General features: G+C 47.4%; 1 protein-coding gene across 3 annotated transcripts in view; it reads left to right on the top strand.

The window, feature by feature from the left end:
* Positions 1-12,121, top strand: part of LOC122377757 (homeotic protein ultrabithorax-like) — a 197,020-nt gene that overhangs the window by 135,411 nt on the left and 49,488 nt on the right. For all 3 annotated transcript variants that reach the window (XM_043358150.1, XM_043358149.1, XM_043358151.1), the window contains one exon: positions 10,351-10,771. In XM_043358150.1, the coding sequence (XP_043214085.1) occupies positions 10,351-10,771 (421 nt within the window). The remainder of the gene's footprint in view (positions 1-10,350; positions 10,772-12,121) is intronic.

Below are 12,121 nucleotides of genomic sequence, written 5' to 3'. Positions count from 1 at the left end.
CTCTCCATCAGGTCACGTACAGAATGTAACAGTTTTTCGCTAATAACTTCTGATAGAGGCGTGCTAGAGAGCTGAAAACGCTTTAGATGTGTTCGGCTCGACGTTGCGGATCGACTAATATGCAACATGACCTTTTCCGGTCAGATCATGACCTTGACCTGAGGTCAAATTTTCAGGTTGACCTTTCAAGGTCAAATTATAGCTCATTCGACGCGTCTCGACGAGAGGAACACGATGCTGGCAAAAGTATAATGTCATGGCTCCTTTGAGTCAAAAGTTATTGCCGAAAAAAAAATCGTAAAACGGCTATTTTTCGAGTTTTTGCCCTCTGGAGGCTAAACCGTTAATCTGAGGTCAAATCTAAAAGCATCATTCAGAAAGGTCTGTAAAAGGGCTATCGAATGCGCTTGTCCCCGGCGCTGTAGCTCTATCGGTTCTCGAGATATCCGTCGGCAGTTTCCAAAATGTTGAAATAGTCAACATTTTACCTTTGGTGACCTTGGTGACCGGACCTTTGACCTGACCCAAAAAAAATGACCCAAGTGTTTTCGTCCTTATTTTGGACGTTCTTTCGATTGCCGCTTACCGTGTGTCGCTACGTGGCCCAGGAACCGAGTTAGAAGGGGGTGTTCAGACACCCCCCCGTCCCGTCGCGGAATCTCAGAGCACCGGCCCGGCGCGGGGCAATGAGCGTGCAGTTCCATCCAAAGGGTTTTTAAATGAATTATCAATGTTTGTATGCCTGAAATATTTATAAGCACGACAAGATGGCCTGAAGGTACATAATAGCCGTTTTCATGACGGCTATCTGTTACACATTTGCTTCGCATTTGATGTAGCTTTGGTGCAGATTGTGTCAAATTAGGTTCATTGTGTTTATTAGAAGTCATCAGCTTGGATTGCGCAGTTACTTATTTGCCTGCTTTTTGAAATTATCAGACATTATTTTCGATTAAAACATCTGAATAAATTCATGGGATGAAGAGATTTGCTATAGAGATTTTGTGCAGATTTGGTCAAAATATGTGCATTCGCCAGATAGTCCGCCGTGAAAACGGCTATTATCCACTTTGGCCCGTCACTGCTGTCAGCTCATTTTTACTCTCTGAAGTTCCATGTGCACCATGAAATGTGATGTTTCATGCCGTTTGACAATGTCTTTTGTTTGACAATATCATTGAGCTCGATTTTTCGGAATTTAGGATTTGTATAACAAGCTTTTGTTTCTTCAAAGTCAATATAATACATACTTATCAATGATGTGATAGCACCTTTTCGGAGCTAACATAAGCTTTTCCTGTTCCAAGAGGTTGCTTTGGTTTAGGCGCTCATTGCCAACCGTGCAAAATCTCCCTTCGTGAGATGTTTATTACCGCGAGCGCTGCCCAGAAGTTGTGTGCCGCCTCTCGGCTTCCCACCTGTCCATGATCTCTCTTTACGACATCTCATGCATGACCACTTTATTTATGTTAGGGCCATGTTTTGCTTATCTCCGCAGCAGAATGAAGCCATGTGGCATAATGGTCTGCCCTAGGATCCTAATTAAATTTCATAATAAGAAACTACTGCAGCTCGGAATAGTAGTTACTAGATATGCAAACTGCCTAGCTATATTTTGCTGTTTTTGCTGATATATAGCATTTGGATTAGAGTTGCAAAATTTCCCTACCGCACTACCGGCATGCCGGTAATTTTTCACTACCGCAGGTTTATTCGTGGTATCTGGCATGCCTTGCCGGTAGCATGCCGGTATTTTTTATTTTGTGAAAAAAATTATCAGCAAATGATTTAAAACACTAAGAGGCTCTCAAATTGTAGTAACAGCAATATTAGCCACTGCAAGATACATTTTGTGGTAGAAGTTCCATTGCTAAGTGTAGGGGTAACACATGGACCTCAGCATTTCATACAATTCACAGGCTTGGTTATAATTAGAATTGTCAAGAATCTACTGTGGTCTATAAAAGGAAGAATACTCATTCATGTTGCAAAAGCACGATAAACTAGTAAGTCTAATGGTAGGTAATACGTATAGCACAATAAAATAAATAAATGTTCATGACAACATTCCCTAGGGGAAAAGGCAGAATCAAAACACCAAAAAACACAATGTTTGGAAACTGGCCTTGAGTCCTGAGATCATGAGATGTGGTCCGAGAAACTCTACAAAGAAGTTGACACTGAAAATCCAGCTGAAAAGGCAGGTATTAGGTAGCCCTGAGCCTGACCTTGGTCCCATAATTAAATGAAAATGGATTTGAACTGGCATTTTGTCTTACAAGAAAACACATCATGCAGGCAAAACTGACACAAAGTGGCGCAAATAATTAGACAACCAAGGATTTACTTATAAGATTCTCTCTCCCCTAATGAATGACTGTAATCTGATGACGTAATATTTATGCATATACCCTTTTGGTTGAATAACTGAAGAGAAATGAATTTCTTTGTAGTGAAATACACTACAATGTTGATTTCAGTATAATTTAATATTGTGTTGGATAATTTTTATCAATATAACCATTCACGAGGCAGTGGCTTGCAGTCGTTAAACATTTTTTTTTTGCAGCGTTTTAATCAGCTGGTTAAAAGCCTCTGTTATGGCGCATCTGTTTCGAAATCGATAACCTTGTGTTTGTTCCCGCTTGAGGTTGGAGAGGATGGAAGATATCGTTTTTATACATATTATTTGGTGACTATTCTCCAGGGCCTATTTTAACATGTTAACTGGGAGGGCAAATGCCCCCGCACTCAATAGCATTGCCCCCCCCCCCCCCCCAGTCGTCGAGATTTGCCCACTATAAAAATGGGCATGAAGGAACAGGGTGACAAACATACTACTGTGACTTGTTTTGCAATGGATGTCAAATGAGTCAGTCTGCAAGTAATGACCAGTGGTGGATCCAAGGGTGGGTCATATGGGTCATGACCCCCCGCCCCCTTGGGGCCCGGGGACACCACAGGCCTGCCAGGGGCACCACAAGCCTGTTGGGAGCACCATCGACCTAGCAAGAGCACCTAGGTCTGCCAGGGGCACCACAGACCTGCCAGGGGCCCCACCGACCTCGCAGGGGCACCTTGGGCCTGTCAGGGGCACCACGGGCCTGTCGGGGGCGCCACAAGTTTGTCAGGGGCACCACAGGCCTGTCAGGAGCACCATCGGCCTAGCAAGAGCACCATAGATCTGCCAGTGGCACCACAGACCTGCCAGGGGCCCCACCGGCCTCGCAGGGGCACCACCTTGGGCCTGTCAGGGGTACCACCACAGGCCCGCCAGGGGCACCACAGGCCTGCCAGAGGCACCACAGGCCTAGCAAGGGCACCACGGACCTGTCAGCGACACCACGGGCCTGTCGGGGGCACCTCAGGCTTGTCAGGGCCAAGGGACACCACAGTCCTTTCAGGGGCACCACAGGCCTGTCAGGGGCACCAGAGGCCTAGCAGGGACACCACATGCCTGGCAGGGGCACCACCGGCCTCGCAGGGACACCACCGGCCTCGCAAGGGTATCATGGGCCTGTCAGGGGCACCACGGGCCTGTCGTTGGAACTTAAGGCTTGTCAGGGGCACCACAGTTCTTTCAAATGCACCGGCGGCCTAGCACCATGGCACCATGTTTGGCCGGGATCGCGATTCGGCGTATGTCGCCTCGCATTAGCCGCGCGTTTGCAGTCTTTTCGTGGTTTCAAACGTTCAAACATGGGATATGATGTTGCTCCCATGCATTAGGGTGGGTGTCAAGGTCACCGGAAGGTCAGGTCAGGTCATTTACCTTTGATGACCTGGGCTCACATTTTCGAGTTTTATACATATGTTTCTAGGCTAGTTTTTGGAGCTGAATTCGAATTTAGCAACCATTTGACCGTTTAAGAAGTAGTTTTGGTGCCTTCGTAACATGTTACGAAGCTGTCAGAGGCGGTTGCCACCTACTACGAATACCCGGCAAAACCCCTGGTTGACCTGACCTGACCTGACCTGACCTGGCCTAAATGCATGAAGACATCATCTATGATCATAACTAACATGATATTCGTGATCAGCACCCCGGAAAAACCATAGCAGCCACCCTTTACGACGCTCTAACAGGTCCCGATTTTCCCGACTTTTGAGTCATTGACCTGACCTGGAAGGTCAACCGATGACCTAGGACCTTAAAATTGGGTATCATCGGTTTCCTTTCATCACGGGCAACACGGTCGTTTTTTCCGCGAAGCTCTAGCTCGATCAGGGGCGAAACGGCAAGGGGGAGGGGTCCAACGGACCCCCCCCCCCCTAATATTCGTTCGCAGCTGGAAACACCAATACGGGCGAGGGTTAATGGATTATTAAAGACAATTTTTCAGGTTGCCCCCCAGTCAAATTCCCTTAAAATAGGCTCTGCTCTGCTATTCTCAGGACCAGTGAGTTATTAACACATTTTTTACATGATTCGTATCTTATTCACGAGCCAGCAAGCCATAGTGGATAGGAAAAAGTAGATATTGATCCCGCTTCCTCAGTTAGGAAGATGGCCGAATCTGTACTTGTTTATACTTATGTTTTGACCATCTAGATTTTAAACATTTGGCTGGTGCCTGCAACATTTTAGGAGAATATGGAAAAGTAGAACACCTGTGAAATGTAAATGTAATTACTGCTCACTGTCCAGTCTTCAAAAACACATTTTAGTAATTCAAGTCCCTTTTGTCCTCACCTTTTTGATGAATGTAATAGTTTTATTGTAGGCAATACTTCTTTGATTACAGGTGATATTTTAACAGTTATAGACTGGAATTGAGTTTCAAAATTGTGGGTATTTGTGGGGCCAACTCAGCCAAAATCAGCCTGCTGGTATTTGTGGTTGGACAATGGATGGCTGTTGGGTGGGAGGGGTACTGAAACTGCCAAAATGTGGCATCTCTTGCAGGGGTAAGCTAGAATCAAGAATGCAGGTTTTTTAGTATGCCGGTAATTTGGCGGTTTTTTTTTTTGCTTGGGGCGTGGTAGCATGCCGGTATCCCAGAAAATTTTTGTGGGGCGGGGCGGTGCCGGTAGCAGCCTTTGGGGAAAACTTTGCAACTCTAATTTGGATCACACCATTTCTACGGATTAAGTATTTTATAATCGATGGTATACTAATAAGCGTAAATAAGTTTTTTTCTCCAGTCGTCATGGAACTATTCAATTATTTATCTCTATTATCAAGGCTCTGAAATTTAGATATAAATGCATTGTAGACACTATTCAATTTTAAAGCGTCGCATTTATGCACCGTATTCGTGCAACTTTGGCCCACTTTTTTGGTTAAGCCTCAATAATTCATGGTCATCTGTTTATGTACAATGTAAAGCAACAGGGCCTAAATAGAATCGACCCTTGGCTTTTCGAATATGACAAATACGTGTGTGCTGCAACACTGCATACATATTTTCTTTTCTTTTTTGAAAATGCAAGTGGCCAATGTTGTTTGGTAATGGCAACTTTGGCCCAGCAAAAACATTCATTTAAAAACTTATGGTTTCCGCTGTTTTTCTCACTTTTGCCAAGCCTATGACAACATTAGCTAACTTAGCGAGTTTTCAAAAAACATAAATCACCCAAAAGACAGCGTGTATTTAAACCACAAGGCCAAGTTTCCAACACTACCTTGATCTGTACACAACAAGCAAAAACCCCTAAAAACGCACTGCCATCAGTACCTGCCACTCGGTACTCAGTGCTGTCAGTACCTATGCCAGTACCGCTTCTCACCTCGGGACCCGAAAGGCACAGACCTCGAAACGGGGCGTATTTCGTTTTGCAACCAAAGGAAGGCGCCATACGGACCAGTATAACGCCTTTTGGGGCGACTAACGGAGCGAGCGAGAGGGTGGGCCTTGCACGTGCGAAATTTCGAGGGGTTACCTCCAACTGACTTGTGCACGGCACCTTACCAACCGGTCTCTAGCGATGTGCCAAATTTGAGCACAATCGGCCCAGCCGTTCTCGAGATCTGGAAGCGGCACCCTGCACGTGCGCACGTGCAAAATGGGTCCCAACTGACTTGTGCACGGCACCCTACTAACTGGTCCCTAACTGTGTACCAAATTTGAGCGCCATCGGTCCAGCCGTTCTCGAGATCTGGAAACGACCCCTGCACGTGCGCACGTGCAGCAGCACCCCAACTCCGGCACATGGATATGCAGTGCCTAGTGGGTGCCTAGTGCTTACCTACATGCCAACTTTCAGCGCAATCGGCCAAGTAGTTACCGAGATATCGCAACAATTGCAAAACTGACACCTCTTCGTTTTGCACGTGGCACGTGCATAAGGGGTCACCCACAAGCATCGGGAATAGTCCAATACTTGGTAGAAGGAATGAAGCTACCCTACAAAATTTACCGCATGTAAATCGGTCAAGTGGTTGCTGAGATATAAGCCTCGCAAAAGCGTCCGCACGGCCGGCCGGCCGGCTGGCCGGCCGCTCATACTCAGAAATTTCCGTTATTCTACGTAAGACTCCGCTCGCTTCGCTCGCTCCGTAATAATACTTCGGGCAGCGCCTTCCTTTGGTTGCTAAAACGAAACACGCTGTCCACCTATTTTATTATTTTAAAGAAAGGAGTAACCATTCTGAATTTTTGTGTTTTCTGAGCTTACCATAACCGCCACAAGTTGGAAACCACAAGTTCACTACTTGCGCACCCGTTTACTGTCCTCACTGGATCCTAGCCAACCCTAATTTTCCGTTGATTTTTTCATGGGTTGTTTTAACCTGTCCTAGCCCTTCAGCTTGGCCTTAGGACTAACTGAGGATTGTTCCCAAAGGTAACCGGTGAACAGTCTTACCGAACCATAATAACAACTTTTCTGCACTGGGTAAGTGTCAAAAGCTACAGCAAAACAAATAATTTTTCCAGGCGTGGACCAAAGCTGCCCTTGGTGGTCAAAGTTGCACGAAACTACGGTAATACTCCAAAAACACTCTATATTCATACATGCGCTTTATCCCCAGGAACCCGCTTTCCTCATTCACACTTCTTTCATTGACTAAGTGGGCTATAACACCTGATGCAGTCTCCAATTTCCACTGCCTCCTTGATTTATGGCTAACCGCATCAAACGCCTGAATCGGTAGGCTGTTCCGCACTACTGATCAGTGTCGCGGCACAGTCTACCACTGATTTATGGCCTACTGCGCGCGTCGGCGTCTCCGTTCGTCGCCAGCCCGGTAGTTTATGGCTGGAGGATGCCCCTGCGTAATGCGGGATAGACTGTGCCGCATCACACTGCGGTTCGGCGGCGCAGTATACCGGCTGATTTACGGCTTCGGAACTGAACTGTCGCCATCACACTATTTCAATGAAGAAATTTGTTCATGTGGGTGCCGCAGCACATCATAAGCAAAGTTTTTATCCATGTGTGTAGTGTCGAGAAATTGTTTGGTTGGTGCAGTCACACCTACGAGTATGCCCGATTTTTTTCCGCACCATTTCCTGACGCAGCATGCCTTTCAATACCTGTCTAATTATTCACATTATGGTCGCATTTATCTTGTTAAAGAAGTGCCTGCCAGCTCTATCACAATCATTTGAACAATATGTTTTGTCTTACAATCGATACAATCAGGTACCTATACCCATATTTACCAATACTTCTCAGCAATAGCAGTCCAATAATGTTAAGGCTGTGTTTAAATAGTTTTTTACATGAATTCAACAACCACATACATATTTATATTTTGCCATAAGTTAAATAGAAATATCTTCCAATTATGGTCATCAAATGAAACATGGGGAACAGTGAAATGTTTTGTTTTCAGCGCTAGTCCAGAAACAAAACAAAGTCGCATGTGACACAATCTGCTACACGATAGGACCTTTCATTGGGTTGCTTGGTAGCAGGTAGGTAGATAATAAAGACACAGGTACCGAAGCTCATGATATATTTAATTAGGTCTGTGGCTGTGCCTGAAAGAGCCCGCCTTTAGGTACTGCAGGTTTAGGTTAGGTACAGCAAAATTTAGAATGAAAAAAAAACTGTTCATTGGTAGTCTTTGGTTTCAAATGCTGTAGTTGATGATATTGATCCAAAGCTGTTTATTTATCCGGCCATCGACATCCTTTCGTAGGTACATGTGTGATGTGACATAAGTCCATGCATAGAGCTGCCACTTTCCCAAGCTCCATTTGATTTAATCTGGCCTCACCTCATGAATAGTTTCTTTTAAAACATGTGTCTCCCATGATATATATTTGAGAATTGTTGCCTTCTAGCTTGGTTGTGCTTGATTAATGATATATCATCATCTTTCATTCATGGGCTCTTGGTACAACTATTGGAAGGCGTGGCTCTGATTAAGGTCAGGTTATACGCTGTTTGATAACACTGGCGGCGGCAGGATGACACTTCGGCCACTACCTCTTTTAGCCCCTTCCCATCATAACAATTTTAGAGTACGAGTAAATGTATGCAAAATGACAAGCTCCAGATGGCCAATCATCAACGTTGACGATTGCCCCTTCCCCATTTGGCTATTTCAAGCCGGCTGGGAACGCCCGTTAACCCGCGCCCCGCTGGGCTATTCAGCCATACGCGCCCTGCTGGGGGGGGGCAGATTCTGCCCCCCCTGTCTAACTTCCGAACCGATGGTCGTAGAAAGACGGGGAAAACGGCAATCGAAAGCTCTCAACAAGGCGGATCTTAAGAGCCCAATTTTTTTTTGCTTAAGTAGGTCAGAGGTCAGGTCAAGGTCAGGTCAAGGGTACAAAATGCAAGTTTCTACAGTATCGGCCTTGCACCGTAGTTGCCGAAGAATGGACTGAGACTGATTGCCCAAAACGTGTTCTTAGACTACCAAGACAATACTCGTTGCACACAATGTCATTCAAAGGTCAAGGTCAAGGTCAGGTCAGGTCAGGTCAGGTCACCAAAAACAAAATATAGAAAAGGGCATGTGCGACACATGTTTTATGGGTCATTTTACTCATGGAATTCAATAGGCACACTCAATAAGTGATATGGACCACCTCTGGATGAATTTCAGGTCGATCTCAGGTCAAGATCAGGTCAAGTGAGGTCAAATTTTGAAGTTGGTTGTTAAGGCCTAAAAAGGTGTCTATCCGATGCAGTTTTTCACGGCGAATCGAATGGTGCTATTTTTGTTTCCGTACGAGGTCTAGAACTTCCAAAAAAAATCATTTTTCAAAAAAAATTGTTTGTCGTGACGTCATAAAATTTTGAATAACTCCCACATTTTTGAACCGATTCTTCTAAAAATTGGTATGTAGGTGCACATAGACCACTTCTTTGACATATATTCCGGTTTTTTCGATAAACTCAAAATTTTGGATTTTATAAATATTTTCCCAAAAAAGTCAGTTTTTTGGAAAAATTTTGGCTAAAATCCAAAATTTTCAAAAAACCGAGATAGCCATTTGATAGACAAAGTAGAATCACGTATAACCTTTTTTGTTACGTCTTGATTCCTTTAAAAATGAGGATGTTAGCGGCGTTTGAAATTTTGCCGTTTTTGAGGCGAAAATGGCGAACATGACGTCACTAAAACGTCAATTTCTCAAAAATTTTCCGACGGATTTCGCTCAAATTTTCAGGGAACGTGTCAAATTGATGTATGATAAGGTACTGAAAGTTTGACGTCGCTGACGTAACGCGTTTAGAAGTTATTGGCGAAAAACGGGAGGGGGGGCAGATTCTGCCCCCCCCCCAGCGGGGCGCGGGTTAAAGATGAAAATAAAAGTAGGTAGTTACGTCTGGAGAGCTATGCCAACTTTGTTCAAATTCTTCCAAAATTTTATGAACACGATTTTGTATCGCAAAAACACATATGACTGCATGTGACAAACATACGCACGGAACCCTGTTTCGGGTTCGTCTGGAAATGTGGCAGCTCTATCAAGTGAACGTGTCCGCTGCTGCCACTCCTGTCTGTGCGGCAGTCGCTCAAAGCGTAATCTCTGCTCTCCGCCGATAGAGTGCGCTGCGGGTCACCTCGCTCAGCTCCCCTCACCATGGGAGGCCCCGTGACGTAGAGGGACTATAGTTTCGTGCGCACGCAGCTGGGGCGTTCGTCGGCCAGTGACGCTCTGGCTTCTGATTGGCTGAAAATATGCCTTCCGGGTTGGCCTTGGATTGTTTACTGTGGGACTTCTCTAGCAGTAAAATTTTATCCAGCACATCGTAGTGAAAAGTATACTCGTCGAGTAGTGCTGATCGTAAGTTAGTGGGAGCGGTTAGTGGTTGGTGAGCGCGCGTTGGCCGACTGACACGGGGCTCGCGGCTGGCGGACTGGTGCGGAGCTCATTCAGTGTGCCGCGTGCAGTGTGTGACATGGGTGACAATAACGTTGCGCTCCGTCCGTATTTCGAACAGAGTGGATTCTACCAGAGGAGCTCTGGTGACCAGGGCTATCCGCCCGGGTTCCTCGGCTTCCCGAACTACCAGCAGACGCGCAGCCAGGAGTCGCCCTTCAACGACGCGGCCAGTGCGTGCAAACTCTACCCCACCAACGATGTGTCGGCCAACGCGTACAAAGTCGACTGCTCCAAGGAGCAGAACGGCTACAGCTCCAAGGACCTGCCGAGCTGGTCGGCCTCGGCCGCGGCCGTAGCCGGCGCCGGCCGGTTCCCGGGTCTCCCGGGGGCCGGCGTGGACCCGAGCCGCGACCGACAGGCGGCCGCCTCCAACTGGCTGGTCGCCTGCAACCAGAACACCGGTCAGCAGGGCTCGCAGCTGGTGCAGCAGCCCAGCCAGTATGCCACCACACCCATCTACCCCTGGATGGCGATAGCAGGTGAGTTTTCGGCTGGGACGGCCCCGCGCGCCGGCCGCCGGGCGCCGCCCGCAGCCCGCAGCAGCACGCCGCCCGGCGCATTCCTTTAAACTCATGTTCCTTTTGTGTCGCCGTCTTTCCGCACCATTGACGCGGGCGGACCTGTTTTCGGCCGTAAATTTCGTGCCGCCGGCGGTCTCCCCCGCCCGGGCTGCCCGCGCTTTGTCAGCGGACCCCCTGCTTTCGGGCGCCGGAACGCACGGACAATGCTAAAACGGCTCGGCAAACCCCTAAATGGCCTCTCTAATCGCCGCGGCTCGTCAGATTTTTATAGAGTAAATTGGATCGAATTCAGACTTAATCAGGGCTGTGAGACCGGGAGACGAAGCAGAGACTCATTAGAATATTGTTTCTGCCAGTTAGGGTGGCTAGTGAAAATTTGCGATGCGTGTGCTGCTCAGACGCTCAAGTGCTTTCAATAACCTTAAACGATAGCCGGGTACTGCGTCTGACAACACCCATTCCATTCTCATGTTAAGCATAGTTTTCATAAGTCTCTCATTGGATGTAGCGTTATTTATGGAGACACATTGACAGTTTAATTTTTCAGGCAGGGTTTCTGCTCCAGCTTTTCGCCATAATTTAGTTGGGCGGCGAAGTCAAATTTATCGCCCGTGGAAATACACTCAGAGCGCGTGGCGCTTAAGCCGCTCCGGCAAGTGTTTGCGTCGAAGAGGCTTTTTACAATAGTGGCGCAGGGAAACACAATTGATTTGGGCCTGCGCCGTGTCTAATATTCCGGTCGCCGGTCGTCCGTAACTCTGGCTGCCTCGGCGCGTCACCACGCTGACGCAAAAATGTTCAGCGACATCGTTAGACTGAAATATGCGGGCTGGCCGCGAGCTGGCCCGGTCGCCGCCGAGTCTCGCCCGCGGCTTATCACTGCCGGCCGACTGCAGGGCTGCCGGGGCTGATGGGACTGACGGGCCAGCGGGGCTGATGGGCCAGCGGGGCTGATGGGGCTGATGGGACTGACGGGCCAGCGGGGCTGATGGGAAAGGCGGGCATGATGGGACTGACGGGGATGATGGGACTGACGGGACCGGTCGTGTGCCGGGTCGGAGGTCAGGTCAGGCGGCTGAGTGGTTTGGATGATGGTTCGGCACGTCTGCTTCCCATTAATACCGTTTGAATAACGGGATCTGTGGGTTTCCTACCAACTTCTCAGTCTCTAGCCTGGTGTTCAATCCATCTGTGTTGGTATAGTCAGTCCGTCTCCCCATCCTTCCGCCTCTGTCTGTCCGTCTATCTGTCTGTCTGTCTGTCTGTCTGTCTGTCTGTCTGTGTCTGTCTGCATGCCTGCCCCTTTGT

The sequence above is a fragment of the Amphibalanus amphitrite genome, unplaced genomic scaffold, assembly GCF_019059575.1.
Source record: "Amphibalanus amphitrite isolate SeventyFive unplaced genomic scaffold, NRLGWU_Aamphi_draft 000050F_arrow, whole genome shotgun sequence".
Classification (NCBI taxonomy): domain Eukaryota; kingdom Metazoa; phylum Arthropoda; class Thecostraca; order Balanomorpha; family Balanidae; genus Amphibalanus; species Amphibalanus amphitrite.
Note: the sequence above shows the minus strand (reverse complement) of the source record. Positions and strands in the feature narration are given on the sequence as shown.